Here is a 14,953-nt window from a genome sequence, read left to right as displayed (position 1 = left end):
AATTAGTCCCCGTCTATTTTCTGACAGCTCTGTTAGAAATAGCTTCCTTATTTTCAGCTATAATTTGTCTCCCTATAACTTCCACCTGCTGGGACTCACTAACGAATCTAATTGCTTTTGAACTAGCAGAACTATACTCTCATGACTCCCAAGTCTCATTGATGTTACTTGGTTGCTGATAACAACCATGATAGATACAAAGTTTTCTGAGAGTCTAGCTCCATATGAACATCTGCTCCACATTTCCCCAAATTTCTCACTCATTCTCCTTTACAAGTTGCTCCTGAGCTATGATTTTACTAAGCTCTTCATGCTCTCAGACATAAACTGAGAGGAATGAGATTTTTTTTTAAAATTGTTTTTTTTTTTTACCTGATGCTCTTGCTTTTCCTCTTGTTGCTTCAGTTCCACATCTGGCTTTGGTCTGAATGTTTGCCTTCTGTGACAGCCCCTGTTGCCCTTTGATATCAGCCTGGGAGGAGCAGGAACTCTGCCAGACTCCCCTAGTCTTCATCACATTGACCCCTGAGGAAGGCTGATAAGGACTCAAAAAAAGCCTATGACAGGGCAGATTGGCAGGCCAGGGTCTGACCTCGAGAGAATGAAGTATTAGTGGGAAAATTCAGGGCTTTTCAAGTGAGGGGCCAAAGCTAAAACATCCCTCCTCTAAAGGGCTGAGTGTTATTTCTATACATCATACAAGCATCTCCTGTCCCGGTTAATTTCATTTCAAAGCTCTACATTTATTTTAAATTAAGCTGTCCTGTACCTATCTATTATGAACAATATTAACCTATTCTATCACCTTCCAAATCGTTTGTTCTATTCTATTTACTTTTATTCTCTTTTTCCTACCTTTCCTCTTTGTTGGACACAAGACCCAGCCTAGAAAAATACTCTTTGGTGAAGGTTTGGCTACCCCTGGGTGAGAGGATTACAGATGATTCTTCATTGAATTTCTTTTCCTTTCCTTTTTTTCTTTAACTTTTCTGTATTTTCTAAATGGTCTACAATGAACATCAATTGCGTAATTTAAAAAAACAATTAAGTGAAAAAAAATAAACAGGTAAGAGACAGTTATCTCTTTTGGGGATGCTGGTTAAACTGGAACAAGTGAATATTGGCCACCAATTCCTGATGATGATGATGATGATGATGAACCTATAAATGTTAACTTACAAGGAAAAAGGGTCTTTGCAGATGTGATTAAGAAAGGATGTTGAGATGAGGAAATTATTCTGGATTATCCATGTGGGCCCTAAATCCAATCACAAGTGTTCTCATAAGAATTCAGTAGAGGGACTTCCCTGGCGGTCCAGTGGTTAAGACTTCGCCTTCCAATGCAGGGGGTGCGGGTTTGATCCCTGGTCAGGGAGCTAAGATCCCACATGCCTCGCGGCCAAAAAACCAAAAACATAAAACAGAAGCAATATGGTAACAAATTCAATAAAGACTTGAAAAAATGGTCCACATCAAAAAAAAAAAATCTTAAAAAAAAAAAATGAGGTAGAGACAGATTTGATACCTACAAAAGAGGAGGGGGCAATGTGACCACAGAGGCAGAGATTGGAGTAATGTGGCCACAAGTGAGGGAATGCCGGCAGGCACAGGACGCTGGAAGAGGCACAGAATGGATTCTCCCCTAGAGCGTCTGAGGGGAGCACAGCCCCTGCTGACACCTTGATTCCTGCCCTTGTATGTCAAACTTCTGGCTGTGAGAGAATAAAATTTTATTGTTTTAAACAGCCAAGGTTGTGGCAATTTGTTACTGCAGCCACAGGAAACTAACATACTTCTCTCCCCATAAGTCAAACCATCAAACAACTCTTTGTTTCTACTCCAATTTGCTTATGATGAAATGGCATTCTGAAATAGGTTTCTGAATACCCCCTCGGGTTTGTTTTTTTTTAACTGAGGTTACTAGTTCCTTCAGAACTACTGAAGTTCTGCTTTGTTGGCATGACACTTTGTACCTGTCTGGCTCAAAAGTTATTTCCAAGATAGGAGGCAGAATACATACTATGACGAATAATCAGCACAGCAACATAGTAAACTGCAAAGGTCTGCTCTCAGCTTCAACTTTAACCCTTTTTCACTCATGTCATTTCCAAATTCAGTCTCACTTTTATTTCATTTAATTTTTAAATGTATTATTATTATTATTATTTTCTTATTTCTTGGCCGTGCCTTGGGCATTTGGGATCCTAGTTCCCCAACCAGGGATTGAACCCGCGCCCCCTGCAGTGGAAGCACAGAGTCTCAACCACTGGACCGCCAGGGAAGTCCCCAGTCTCACTTTTAGTTCTACTATCTACCTTAATACTCAGCTTCACTCTCACACTGAAATCCTTCTGATATTACTTACTTTTAGAAAGATAAAAAGGACTGTCATTTACTGGACATATGCATTTGGGCACAAGGGACCAAGCTGGGAGTGTGGCACATGATACGGAACCTGAGATTACATGGCCAGTTAAGTGGAAGAGCTGGCATGCAAAGCCAGGTCTGTTTAATACAAATACTCCTACTCCTTCCACTGCCTTTCAAGTTTGGGATTCTGGATTGCTTTGGAGTCTTCAAAATCTGAAATCTACCTAAGTACCTCCTTTTTCCTTCCCAATCAACAGGAAGGACATTTTTTGGGCAGAAGAACTAGGAACTGTATTGTTTTCTCCTTCTTATTCTTTAATGCACTATTAGGGACCAAATCAGGAGAAGGAAGGATAATGTGAAAGATGAGCAAAGAGGGTGCTTGCAAATACTATAGTCCATATGCATGACCACTACACTCTAGTGCCATTCTGGAGAGCTGGAAACATATGAACAGTGTGCTTGGGGTGTTCTAAGGAGTGACAGTGACTATGCTTGTGAGAACAAGATAAGATTTCATAAATGAGATGGTATGTGAGCTGAAACCTGCAAGTAATGCACCAGGTTGAGGGCTTCCTTGGTGGTGCGGTGGTTAGGAATACACCTGCCAATGGAGGGGACATGGGTTCGAGCCCTGGTCCGGGAAGATCCCACATGCTGCAGAGCAACTAAGCCCGTGTGCCACAACTACTGAGCCTGTGCTCTAGAGCCTGCGAGCCACAACTGTTGAGCCCGCGTGCTGCAACTACTGAAGCCTGCGCGCCTAGAGCCCATGCTCCACAACAAGAGGAGCCACCGCAATGAGAAGCCTGCACACCGCAACAAAGAGTAGCCCCCACTCGCCGCAACTAGAAAGCCCGCGCACGGCAATGCCAAGAATAAAATAAAATAAATAAAAAACATAAAAAAAGGACTAACCTCATTTCCATAAAGACAAGCAAAAAAACTTACCTTAAAAAAAAAAGAATGCACCAGGTTGAGAAAGGGCGTTGGAGAAGGAAGGGGAAAACCAGGCAGAGGAAACAGCACTTGCAAAGGCCCATTCTCTTCACTGTCTAAAGTCTATCCTTAAAGTACAATGGAGGTCCTTCATAGGTCTGGTACAGAGGACATTCCATTTTTCTCCATTTATTTCCTCATATCTTTCTCCCCATCCCTATCTGACACTCATCACATTCCTCCTGCTGTCCTTCATATGCCACCTCTCTATTTCTTACTAGCTCTCACCTGGACCATTGCAATCACTTGGCAATAGCTTCCCCTTCTTTCACTCTGCCTTCCTTCAATCTATTTAAAAACACAGTTGCATATTGAGTTTTCAGCTCTGATCACCCATCTCCTCAGACTCTGAAATCTTTACATCTCCCACTTTCTCCAGAGTAGTCTAAACTACACAGCCAGCAAGCCACTATCTTTAACAAAGTCTTGCCCTGTCTTTCAAATCTCTTATTACCCCCTTTCTTTATGCTAACACTGGTCCTCAAACTTTGGTGTGAATCAGAATCTCCCCTGGGGTACTTATTAAAAATATACACGCCTGGGTTCCAACTCCAGATTCAACCTTAATGATTCTGTAAGTCTGGATTGTGGGAGTTTGTCGTTTAGTTTTGATGCTGGGGGACATCTATGTTGTTAAGTTTCCTCCTGGTATTTCCAACTCACTGAATTTTGGAAAACACTACACCAGTTTCAACTTTACCTAAATTTGGTAAGCTCCCCTATGCTTTCTCATTTAATTCGGGAGTTAAATTATTTTCTCCCAGAATCTCCTAATTCTCAAATCCAACACATCTTTCAAGACCCAGATCAAATGCCACCTCTCCCAGGAAGTCTTTCTTGCTCTCTTTCGCAGTTCTTTGATATTTAGTGGCACCTCTTGCTTATTCAGGAAGCGTCCAAGCCCCTGACAAGCCAATGAGTTTCTCCTGGACGGGGAGAGAGTGACACATTCGTCGAAGTCCACCTCAACCCCTAGCCCTCAGGCGGGAATTCGGCGCAAGCACGATACTGTCGGAACACTGTCTGAATCGATAGTTCTTCCTGGAAAGCCAGGGCACACACACCCTCTACAGCCCGCCTCAGATGCCCTTCCCCAGTTGTGAAACAAGGCACCAGCAAAACCACTCCGGATGACAGTCTCCCCAAGGTCGGAGATCAGGGAATTGGAGGGAGGGCGGGGACTACTCAGGGTCTAGCTTTTAACTTTGAGGATGCAGCCCGCCACGCCAAGAACAGACGGCAAAGGCGCCTGCGCCTTCTGGCCCGCTCCACCCCCACCCCCCCAACCCCGGCGTTCGCCTCGCCCTCCGATTGGCTGCTCCTCGCACCAGCCGAGGCTCAGGGCTGCGGCCCACGTGGTCCACTGGCAGTCGCGGGATTGGTTGCCCGGATCGGGCTGTTTCGGCAGCCGGCGCGGTAGCGAGGTGGAGCGGTGTGGGAAGACCCAAGCCGGTACCTCTGGGACTGAACGGCGGCGGGTGGACTGCGGGCAGCCTCTGCAGGCCTGGGCAGGCCTCCTGAGAGTCTAGGGCGTAAGAGTTTTGGGGGCTTCGGAAAGCGGGCTGCGGACCCCTGCCTGAGGCTTTGGTTTGAGCCCTGGATCCGGCCTTGTGTTTCCCCGGAAGGATGGCGTCTCAGTCTTTCCTGAAGTTGGTGGGGTTTGGACTTTATTATTATTATTATTATTATTATTATTATTATTATTATTATCAGCAGTAGTATTGTTATTGTTGTTATTATTATCGTTTTGAGGATACACCATATATAAGTATTGGTGGTCCTGCGCAGGGCGCCATGCAAAATGCCATGAGTTTGAAGCTGGAGGACGGAGGGCTTAGAGATGCTTGAGGGACGTCCTTAACCTACGTGAAATGTTGGAGGTAAGTCGGCTTTATAAACTGTGCTGATTCTTGTATAATCCAGGCGCTTAGGGTTTAGTAGGGAGGGTCGTTCACTGACTGAATTAAACTCTCGCTTACTGAGCCGCCTTCTGTGTCCCAGGCATCATTCTGAGTGTAATGGATGCAAAGGCCAGTAAAAGGAAGTTCTGGTTCTTTAGGAGCTCTGTGTAATGGGGCTGGTGGGAGAGACGGGAGGTGGGGGACGTGAATGGGTGAATAATTGGCGTTTGATGCGTACTGTGATGGGAAAAAGTGCTGTGGGAGTCAGAGGAGGAGATGACTGAGGGAGTTAGGGACCGCTTAACAGAGAAGGTGACGTTTGAACAAGGTTTTACAACTACAGACTTTCTCCAGATTGAAAGGGGTAGGGAAGGCGCTCCAGACAGAGGAAAGCATACTGAGGAAGAGAACTAGGAAAGTGTGCCCTCTGTGTGTGGCTGGAGCACACTTGGAGCTCTGCTCACAAGTTTCATGCTTTTAGACAAGGTTATTTAAGTTCTCTTAGCCTGTTTGCTTTTTGTAACGTGTACTTACTTCTGCAGAGGTTGATGAGATAAAGGCTTGAGCCTCTAAACAGGCACTTTACTAGTTTCCCTCTTTGTAGAATTCAGTTGCTGAATGGAGAACACAGACCATAGCTGTACGTTTTTAACTATGGAGTATCAATCTATTGACATTTATAAATGGCTGAAGGAGGCATGTTGTGTCTCCAGAATTGTTATTTAGATACTGAAAACACAATGCTGAAAAGCTGGAGAGGTTGACATTGTTTGTGATCCTAGTACTTTAGCATAGCATGTCAGCGACAGTAAACCACGAGAAGGTGTCATTTAGAATAAATAAAATGCAAACAGCTTTCTCATTCAGAAATTAATCATCCATGTTGTGAATTACCCAGGCTTTGCATTGTTTCCTTTATCTTGCCCATGGCCTGGAGAAAAATGAAATTAAACCTTGTATTTAGCTGGTAGTGGAAAAATATAAATCTGGTAATCAGACCTCAGTTTCTCTTTCCAGCATTGCTGTTATTTTGCTGTGGACCTTTGTCAAATCCTCGCCTCCCTGGGTCTTGGACTCTTTAGCAGACTCTTGTATAAAATTTTTATGACTATACTTTTCATCTTTGTTGGCAGCAGAATTGTAAATCAAATTGTATGTTAAATGAACTGTAGTTTACTTTATAAAGGATTTTAGGAGAAAATCTTTTCTGAAGATTTTGCTTTAGAACTAGATTATAAATCCCTTCACAGACATCCCTGAGATTTTATCATGCATGGTGTTTGGACTCACTAAAACAAGAAATGTTTTTGAACTGTAAATGCTTCTCCACTCTACTCTGTATTACAAAAATTTTAAAAAAGCACCTCCAAAACAAAACTTGTTCAAGTTTGCGTTTTTGTACAGCAGAGTTGCTTGAGGTGCACAGTGGAAGATCAAATATTGAAAGCCCACGGTTGCAACTTATCTAAAAAGAAGTCTTTTTTTCTCACGGGTAAACCTAAGTTTTCTTGGATGTGAAAATAGGGTGTTGGGCTGCTCTTAGATAATACAAGGAGGTGAAAAGCAATGATGCAATGATGAGTGAAGTATAGTCTGACCTGGTATTGCCATTGCTTCAGTGTTGGCTTTGACCAGGGTATGACCCCTTAATCTTCTCTCTGAGCTGATTCTGGTTGTGGTTTTTCCACATTGGTATGTTCTAGCCTATTTGGATACTGGTTTTATTATGTGTAAGAGTGTTTAATATTCTTTTGAATTACTGATGTTTTCCTGTTTTTCTTTGTAGGTTGAGGTGAAAAATATGGCTTTGATATCTTCATGGAAAACTGCATTATTTCAATCCTGAATCTGGTTCGGTTCCCTTATTGACTTATTACTATATTAAAAATGTTTATTTAGCAGTGATTGTAAAATGAAAGTAATTAACATGTACATGTTTTTTGGGGGGAGACTAAGGGGAAACAGGTGTTCAGCCTAGAAAAACATTTCTCATTGGATTTCCTGTGAAGTCAGTGTGTCTTGGGTTTAACTTTGAAACAAATTAAAAAATTTAAAAATTAAAAAAAAAGTTTACTTAACTATGGTATTTGTTCCGGTAAAACCTTGTGGTTTAATAAGAATTTTTGCAAATATCCATTATACTCTTCTCATGGTATATAAAAGTGTTACTATTTAAAAATCTATAGGATATTCTATTTCAAAATTTAGTTCTGTTATCTTAGTGCTATCAGAAAATGTGCTTTGAATTGCTAAAATGAGTTGTATTGGACACCTGTCTCAGCAGAGGCACTTAAAAATCATTTTCATCCTTCCTCTTCTAGTAATGATTTTTTTTTTTTAACCCATGTTTTCACCAACCTGCCAATCCAGTGGCAACTGAAGTGTTTGTGCAGTATTTCACTTGAGAAATAAGGTATTTCACTCAAGACTGAATTCTTGCTGTTGGAGGAGAGGATTTCTCTCCAATATTGGATTAGCAAAAAAAAGTAAAATGTTAATACAGAATGCCTCAAAAAGTGAAAGGTGGCCTGAATGAAAAATTTACTCTAAATACCTCGACTAATCTTTCAGTTTCCACATAATCATGACATGGAACAGCTCTTTGCCAAAAAACATTTATTCTTAAAATTTACTTAAGCGTTTCATAGAAACTTTAGTAGTAGCCAGAATAATTCATGTCAGCTTAGCAAACTCTTAACAGCAAGCAGAAAAGATGCTTTGATGCTTTGATTTCAGATGCTATGAAAAGATCCTGTCTTTACACAGTCATAGTTAGGGCAGTATTTTACTTCATCTCTTCATTAATAGCTTTGCTTTCACACTGAAGTCTTCAGACTATTCTGTATATACATTCAACCCCTATTTTCCTTTAACCAGTTTCCCAAGGAAGATATGTGTGGTTCACAAAGGGATCTTTAAAAGGTGATAAACTGTAGCAAATGTTACTTAACAAATGAGTCCCAGCATATGGAAGGAGAAAGTGTTTCTAAGTATTTCTATAAAAAGCATGTCCGTGGGGGGGCGGGGGGGTGGTGGTGGTGGGATGAATTGGGAGATTGGGATTGACATGTATACAGTGATGTGTATAAAAGCGATAATTAATAAGAACCTGCTGTATAAAAAAAATAAATTAAAAAAAAAAAAGCAGGTCCATATTTCATACTGTTTGCAAACCGATAAAACCTATTCCTCATAGGCAGATAAAGGCTTTCCTTTCTCAAAAGGCCTGCTTCCCCTTCACTACCCACTCTACGAGGTCTAACTTGGGTTTTTCCTGAGAGCTTCTATACCTCTTGTCCTTTAAGGAAGGGGACAGGAAAAGCTTGTGTGCCGAGTACCCTCTTTGATCCCCTTCTCTACGCTGTCCCTCAATCCCCTGCCAGTCCTGATTCTCTCACTCTGACCAGCTTGGTCAACTCTAAGTAGAGGTGTCTAGGGAGCAAGCTAAAAGGTTAAGATCAACGAGTATATCCTTTTAAAGAAATCCATATGGCTGTTTAAAGTTCATACAATTATTAATTGAGGATGAGAAGTATCAAACAATGCTATTTACCATGCGGAAAACCAGCCCTCTGGCCTTATAGCGCAGTCATTTCGTTGTGAGATAAGGTGCTAATCCCTTTCAGCTCTCAGGGGAGTACAGTTTAATCAGATGCTGTACTTGTGTTGGATAACCTGTGATGGGACAAGCTCGGTGACTCCTCACGTAATTAAACACACAGCGGTAACAAAACACATAGCCAGAGGTGGCGAGAACGGTGTCGTTCACCCGGTTTTTACGACACAGTGGGCACACAGTCTTCATTTGGGGCAACAGGGGAGAATCAGAATTGTAGTCTAGGTGTACGGGTGGTGGTGGAGTAGGCAGGGCAGTCAATGACTTGATGGTTTCTTGGTTTCCGGATGAATACCACCACTCAAGGAACTGCAGGAAGAATACACCCACCGAAAGGCCAGTAGAGAGGCATGAGGCGGCACCTCCCACAGCTTGCTTCAGAGCTGACTTTATCTTCTCGCCAACGCTGTTTGGAGAACAGAACAAGGAGGCAAAAGGAGAAACTGTTTATTTAGGTACAAGCACAGAACGACTAATATGCATGTAATTCTTACACTTTTCATTAGAATCGTTGATTCAGCTTGGGGATTGAATAGTTGCTGGACTGGCGTTTTCTCTTTAAGTGTCTATTCGAAACAATTCCCTCTTTCTGACTTACCGTATTTTAGGAGTTCTAGGAGCTAAGCTTTGTTTTTAATGACTAGGGTTTTGTTTGTTTTGTGTTTTGAGAAAGAAATTAATGAGCCATTGATTATATAGACCTTTTATGGAGGTGGAAGATAGTATATCCAGAAAAAGAAATAACTCACTTAAAAAACAACTCAGCAGTACTGTGGAATATATTTGAACTTGTCAGAGAACACAGACACTAGGAATGAGATAGCACCATGGTTAAGAGCAGTTTTTTAGAATTGTACTGATCTGGCTTGAATCTCAGCTCCGCCGCCTATTAGCTGTGTGGCCTTGGCAAGGTACAACTGTTAGAACTTAGTTTCCTCAACTGTTAAATGGTGCTAATGCATTTATTTCAGTGAGCTGTGATGAGGATTGAGATAATATACATAAACACCTAGCACAGGGCCTGGTACATAGCAAGTGTGCGCAAAAATGTAGCCAGTATGATAAGGAAGGTTACCGGGATGGCAATCCTTGTTTTATGGACACAAGAATTTTTTGATGATTTTATGAAATACCCCAAAGTGGACTGAGGGAGGTAAATTTCATAAAATTGGGATAAGATTTTAGGATTTATTAATCAAATATGTTGGGGAAATGTTAAGGCCTTACCTCCCAGCTGGTTGCTGCATCATGCTGGCTTCAGCTGGTCTGTGCTCCAGAGCTTGTATATCCTGAACTGTAAGTCGACCTAGCCGAACCCCAGCCAGACTCAGCAGTGGTGAGTGATGCTGAGCCTTTCCTAGGATGTATCGAAGCTGCTGTACAAGAAACCAGCCTTCCCAGGCCATGTTAACAAATGGGTAGGCTGCCAGCAAGGCTCTGTAAAATCGTTTCCAGCGGGAAGTAGGGGGATGGATGGAATATTCATCCTCTTCTCGCAGGCTAGAAATCAGCTTCTCCAGCTTCACTTTCAGATAGGGAAGAAGAACCAGGAACATAACTGACTTCCAAAGCTGCTTCTTTGGGAGACCAGCACTGGCCAATCTCTGAAGCTTGTGTGTGTCTCCCATTACGATCCTCTTTAAGCCATAAAAGTTTTCAGAAAACGAGGCGCTGGTTTTAGACAGATAATGTTGCTGGAGCAGAAGATCTAAAAGGGTGAAGATTTCATCAAACCACCTCCACAAGAAGCCATAGCGGGCAGGATTTGATTCTGCAAGAACCTAAAGCAAAAGAAATGAATGAAATTCATTCCATTACACAGCTACTATGCCTTGTATTTATATTTCCTTTTTTTCCCTCTGAATTTCCACACTTTTCTTTCTGGGTCTACCTCAACCTCCCTGAAGTGCTGGGTATTTAGTACACATAACAAGAGACTCCATAACCATTAAATCATGTGATGTGAATTATATGCTAATTGGTTATTTCAAAACTTAGGACAACAAATAAATTCAGATTATTGGCTTGGTTTTTACCCGGATGTTCCTAAAACTTTTCAGAGAATTAAATCCTTACCTTGACCACATGCTGAAGAGCAGGTCTCACTGCTGTCATTAAACTGTCCTGTGCTACCACCTCAAAGATGGATGGCCGGTCATCCACCGCAGAAACAGTTGTGATGTGAGCCCCGTGCTCAGCCATAGTTTCGTGTGTGCACTGGGTTTTACTTTGCCCACAAACTCTCTAGTAAGCATGAACTTTTGGGGGGTGCCAGATGGGTGCTATTTTACAGGAACTGGGCAAAAAAGACCTCTTCCGGAGGCAGAGGGGAGGAGTCTCAAGTGAAGGTGAAGAACGAAGTTAACGCGGACACCCACGTTAGAGAAGTAGTGTGTGGGAGAGGTGCGTTGATTAATGCTGCACCTCACAGGGAAGAGCGTGACTATGGGGGGACAGGTACGGCGAAGGAGCGCTGGCCTCTCGAGCGGCAGTCCTGGAGGCGGCCAATCACGGACTCTCAATCCGGAGGGCTCAAAAGCCAGGCGGCTCTGAGGGATCGAAGGTGCCAGTGCAGGCCGGCCCCAACGGCCTGGCTCAGCTGTGGGCTGTGCAATCCCCCCGCCCGCGCCAGTCCTTGCGCGCTGGCCCCAGGCGAGGCGCGAAGAACCCGCGACGCCGCGTTTGAAAGGAGGTCTCGGCTTTATGTCAGAAGCCGCAACCGGAAATAGAAGCCGCTTGGAAACCGGTGGCCGTGGAGAGGCGCTCTAGCCCCGAACGCGGCCCCGCGACCGGAACTAGAGAACTCTATGATCTCACAGGGACTTCCGCTTCCGCCCCCAGCTGAAAGTAAAGAAGGCTCTAGCGGGCTCGGTTGGAGAGGAGTTTTCCGCTGGTTGGTTTTACTTTTCTTAGCTGGTTTTGCATCGCTGTCTTGTTGGAATGCCACAGCTCTTATATCTCTCTACAGAGTCTTTTTGGCAAGGTGTTGGGTCGCCGCACTGACGTCTGGCGCCTGGAGCCTGAGCTCGGCCTGTTGCTGAGGCCTTTGTTCCCTGGGGCGATAGAGATAGAGGCGAGGGACCCAAGGGAATGTGGAGATGGAAGGCTCACTTTGCTTGCGGCGGGGGTGGTGGCTCACTATTTTTGCCGCCTTCGGGAAGGATTTGAAGCGACATAGCCGAGATAGAAGCCTTAGCGTTATGGCTGCCAATTATTAAAAAAAAAAAACATTTCCTGCTGTTGTTCAGAACTTGGGACGATTATTTTTCGTTCAAGCTGGTAGCTTGTCTTCTAGGTAAGGTTACGTTCAAGCAGAACTCTAGGCACTGACTACAGTAAATGAAAATGGTTCCTACCCTCGAACACGGTAGGATGCGTCACATTAGCGATATGAATACAGTGCTAAAACGGAGTGATGCTATTGAATTCTAACTAGCATGAATTGGGGAGGCTTGGCAGAGAAGGCACTTTTCATTGTATACCAAAGTTAATGTAATTAACCTGACCTTTTGCAAACTGCTTTTACATCGTATGCAATTGCCTTGAGTAGCTGCAGGTTTACTGAATTTGGATAATAGTTAAAGTTCATCTCCTCTCTCTCCAACCTCTCCCCTCAACCCCTGAGCTAAATAGCTAGAAATAGAAGGTATTATTTGCTTACTTTACACCGTAGAGGAAGTTATGGTATAAAGATAGTTAATTGTTTCACATAATGAGAACGCTCGAACAAGGTTTGGGTTTAGTTGTTTCAACAGGAGAAATAAAATCTTGCAAATTAACCTTAATTGTGGTTCCAAAAAGTGTTTCAGGGAATTCCCTGGCGGTCCAGTGGTTAGGACTCTGTGCTTCCACTGCGGGATTCATGGGTTGGATCCCTGGCCAGGGGAACTAAGATCCTGCATGCAGCGTGGCCAAAAAAAAAAAAAAAAAAGTGTTTTATAGTCTGATTGGATACCTGCTGGAGAAAGTCACATTGATGGAAGATTTTACCTTACAGAGTTTTAAGGAGTAGAGATAACGTATCTATATAAAACACCTAGCTTTAGATTCTTGGTCAGTGGTAGCCCTTACAGAGAGGCTTTTCTTAAGTGAACAGCAAAAAGACAAAGTTGAGAAATAGCATCACCTAAGACGAGTGGGAAGTTAGTTAAACATTGATATCAGGGTTCTTTGGTTACAAGCAACAGAAAACAGGCTAATTTAAACTAAAAAATTTATTAGAAGACTATGGAGTAGCTAACAAAATAAGGAAAACCAGCTCTGAGGGAACAGGAATTACACAGTCCTACTGGATGTTTCTAGCAAGAATTAGCAAAGTCTCATACAGGCATCGTTGTTGCAATGAATGAGCTTCAACAAATTTCTGTCACTGTGCTTGATTCAGATCCCTATTGACTGACCTTGGTTCAGATTTCATCTCCACTCCCTGTTTCACTCTTAGCCAGAAGAGTGCAAGACACCTTAATAGTCCTTTGAGAATATTCCAAAAGTAAACTGATGTTGTTATGTGAGAAAAAAGGCAGTCAAAAATAACAATGTCAATTATTACAGCCAATAAGTAATAAACACCTCATCACAAATCCCACTCCCAGGTTTGTGGTGTAATAAATAAGACAAAAATTGATTGCACTTATGTTAAAAGGTGTTAAGAGCCATCAGATAGGTTAATATGGTGAGTTTAGAGGAAGAGACAGTAACAGCTGGGAGAAATGAGGCTGTTCAAACTAGCTTAAACAGAAGCTATATTGGCCTTTGTAACCAAAGGGAAGATCGTTTCTAACCTCACGTTTTATCTCAGCTTCTTTCTGCCAGTTGGCTTTCTAATACAGAGATGTAACCTGGTATCTCCTGCATCTTATATCAGGACCAGATGTCCACTGAGAAAGTTTTGTGGATTAGGTGGACCTCAAAAGATGAGTACATTTGGGGACAGTCACAGTCATGGTGACAGGGTTTTCCAGGCTAAGGGAGCAGCATGGATTGTATTTGAGGAGGAAATTGTTTGCTTTAAATATAGAGAGGAAAATAGACCAATAATACATAGTCTATACTGTTGACCATAATATAGATTATGGAGGCTCTTAAATGCTAATTTTAGTACTTTGCCTGTGGACATTCATTCATTTATTCCGTAAATACTGAATACATCCTGTGCGCCAAGCATTATGCTAGGTGCTGGGTAGACAGTAGTAATAAAAACAGACTTGGTATCTGCCCTCATGGAATTTACAGTCTAGTTGGGGAGAGAGATAATAAACAAGTAAAGAAACTAATATATAATTTACAAATGGAATAAGAGGACTATGATGGGGGTGGCAGTGGGGCCTGGGAGAGAAGAACCTTTTAGACTGGGTAATCAGGGAGTGCCTTTATGAGATTACAGTTAAAATGAGACCTAAATTATGAGCCAGCCAGCCCTGTGTGGAGTTGGGGAAAACGAATATTAGGTAGGAGGAGCGGTAGTTGTGAAGGCCCTAGGATGGGAAAGAGCTTGGCGTATTTGAGAGCTGCAAAAGCTAGCAAGAGGTGAAATGAAGAGGAAATGAGGAGTGACTGAAAAGGATAAAATGATGTTAAGAGAGGTAGACAGGAGCCAAACCACTCATAGGCCATGGGAAGGAAACTGGATTTTAGTCAAAGTATAATGGGAGGTCATTGAAGGATTTATACACTAGAGTCATGACCAGGTTTATATTTTTAAGATGACCCCGTAATGGTTATGTGGTTACATTTACTTTGTGAAAATTCATCAAGCTTTATATTTTTGGTGTGCACTTTTTGGAATGTTCATTTATACTTCAAAAAAAAGTTAAACAAAAATCTGGCTGCTGTATGAATAATGGTTGGGAGGAGAGTTGAGGTTTCTAGTAGTTCAGGCAAGAGGCGATGGTGGCTGGGAATAATGAGGTGAATAGAAGGGACTGGATGAATTTGAAATATATTTTGAAGGTAGGATTGACAACTTGGAGATGGAATGAATGTGGCAGTTAAGAGAGAGAGAAATCAAGAATGACCCCCAGATTTCTGGCTAGTAATTTCTGGCAGTGTAATTTGTTCAAATAATTGC

At 42.5% G+C, this 14,953-nt stretch overlaps 2 protein-coding genes and 2 long non-coding RNA genes across 4 annotated transcripts in view; 3 read left to right on the top strand and 1 right to left on the bottom strand.

The window, feature by feature from the left end:
• Positions 1-4,523, top strand: part of LOC309649784 — a 30,647-nt gene extending 26,124 nt beyond the window's left edge. Inside the window, exon 3 of the long non-coding RNA XR_014257284.1 lies at positions 4,259-4,523. This is a non-coding gene — a long non-coding RNA (uncharacterized lncRNA). The remainder of the gene's footprint in view (positions 1-4,258) is intronic.
• A 211-nt stretch (positions 4,524-4,734) lies between these two features.
• LOC309649776 lies at positions 4,735-7,348 on the top strand. The gene is made up of 3 exons (XR_014257274.1): positions 4,735-5,022; positions 5,158-5,249; positions 7,057-7,348. It is a non-coding gene; the product is annotated as an uncharacterized lncRNA (long non-coding RNA).
• A 523-nt stretch (positions 7,349-7,871) lies between these two features.
• Positions 7,872-11,633, bottom strand: PEX12 (peroxisomal biogenesis factor 12). Its single transcript, XM_082440123.1, has 3 exons — positions 10,963-11,633; positions 10,114-10,667; positions 7,872-9,292 (listed from the first exon to the last, which is right to left on the bottom strand). The coding sequence occupies exons 1-3, from the start codon at positions 11,086-11,088 to the stop codon at positions 8,893-8,895; spliced, it is 1,080 nt and encodes a 359-aa protein (XP_082296249.1). The 5' UTR covers positions 11,089-11,633; the 3' UTR covers positions 7,872-8,892.
• Positions 11,634-11,660: 27 nt separating this feature from the next.
• AP2B1 (adaptor related protein complex 2 subunit beta 1) overlaps positions 11,661-14,953 on the top strand; it is a 118,107-nt gene continuing 114,814 nt past the window's right edge. The window contains exon 1 of the mRNA XM_082439964.1: positions 11,661-11,779. The gene's annotated coding sequence lies outside the window, so the exon portion shown is untranslated. The remainder of the gene's footprint in view (positions 11,780-14,953) is intronic.

The sequence above is a fragment of the Balaenoptera physalus genome (assembly GCF_965194825.1).
Source record: "Balaenoptera physalus genome assembly, chromosome: 20".
Lineage (NCBI taxonomy): Eukaryota > Metazoa > Chordata > Mammalia > Artiodactyla > Balaenopteridae > Balaenoptera > Balaenoptera physalus.
Note: the sequence above shows the minus strand (reverse complement) of the source record. Positions and strands in the feature narration are given on the sequence as shown.

Bases quoted from the DNA above. Each gene is read 5' to 3' on its own strand.
- PEX12 (XM_082440123.1), bottom strand. From the start codon at position 11,088: ATGGCTGAGCACGGGGCTCACATCACAACTGTTTCTGCGGTGGATGAC. The intron at 10,668-10,962 runs GTAAGGATTTAA...CTTTTGCTTTAG, and splicing joins CTCTTCAGCATGTGGTCAAG to GTTCTTGCAGAATCAAATCC. The intron at 9,293-10,113 runs GTAAGGCCTTAA...TTCTCCAAACAG, and splicing joins ATGCAGCAACCAGCTGGGAG to CGTTGGCGAGAAGATAAAGT.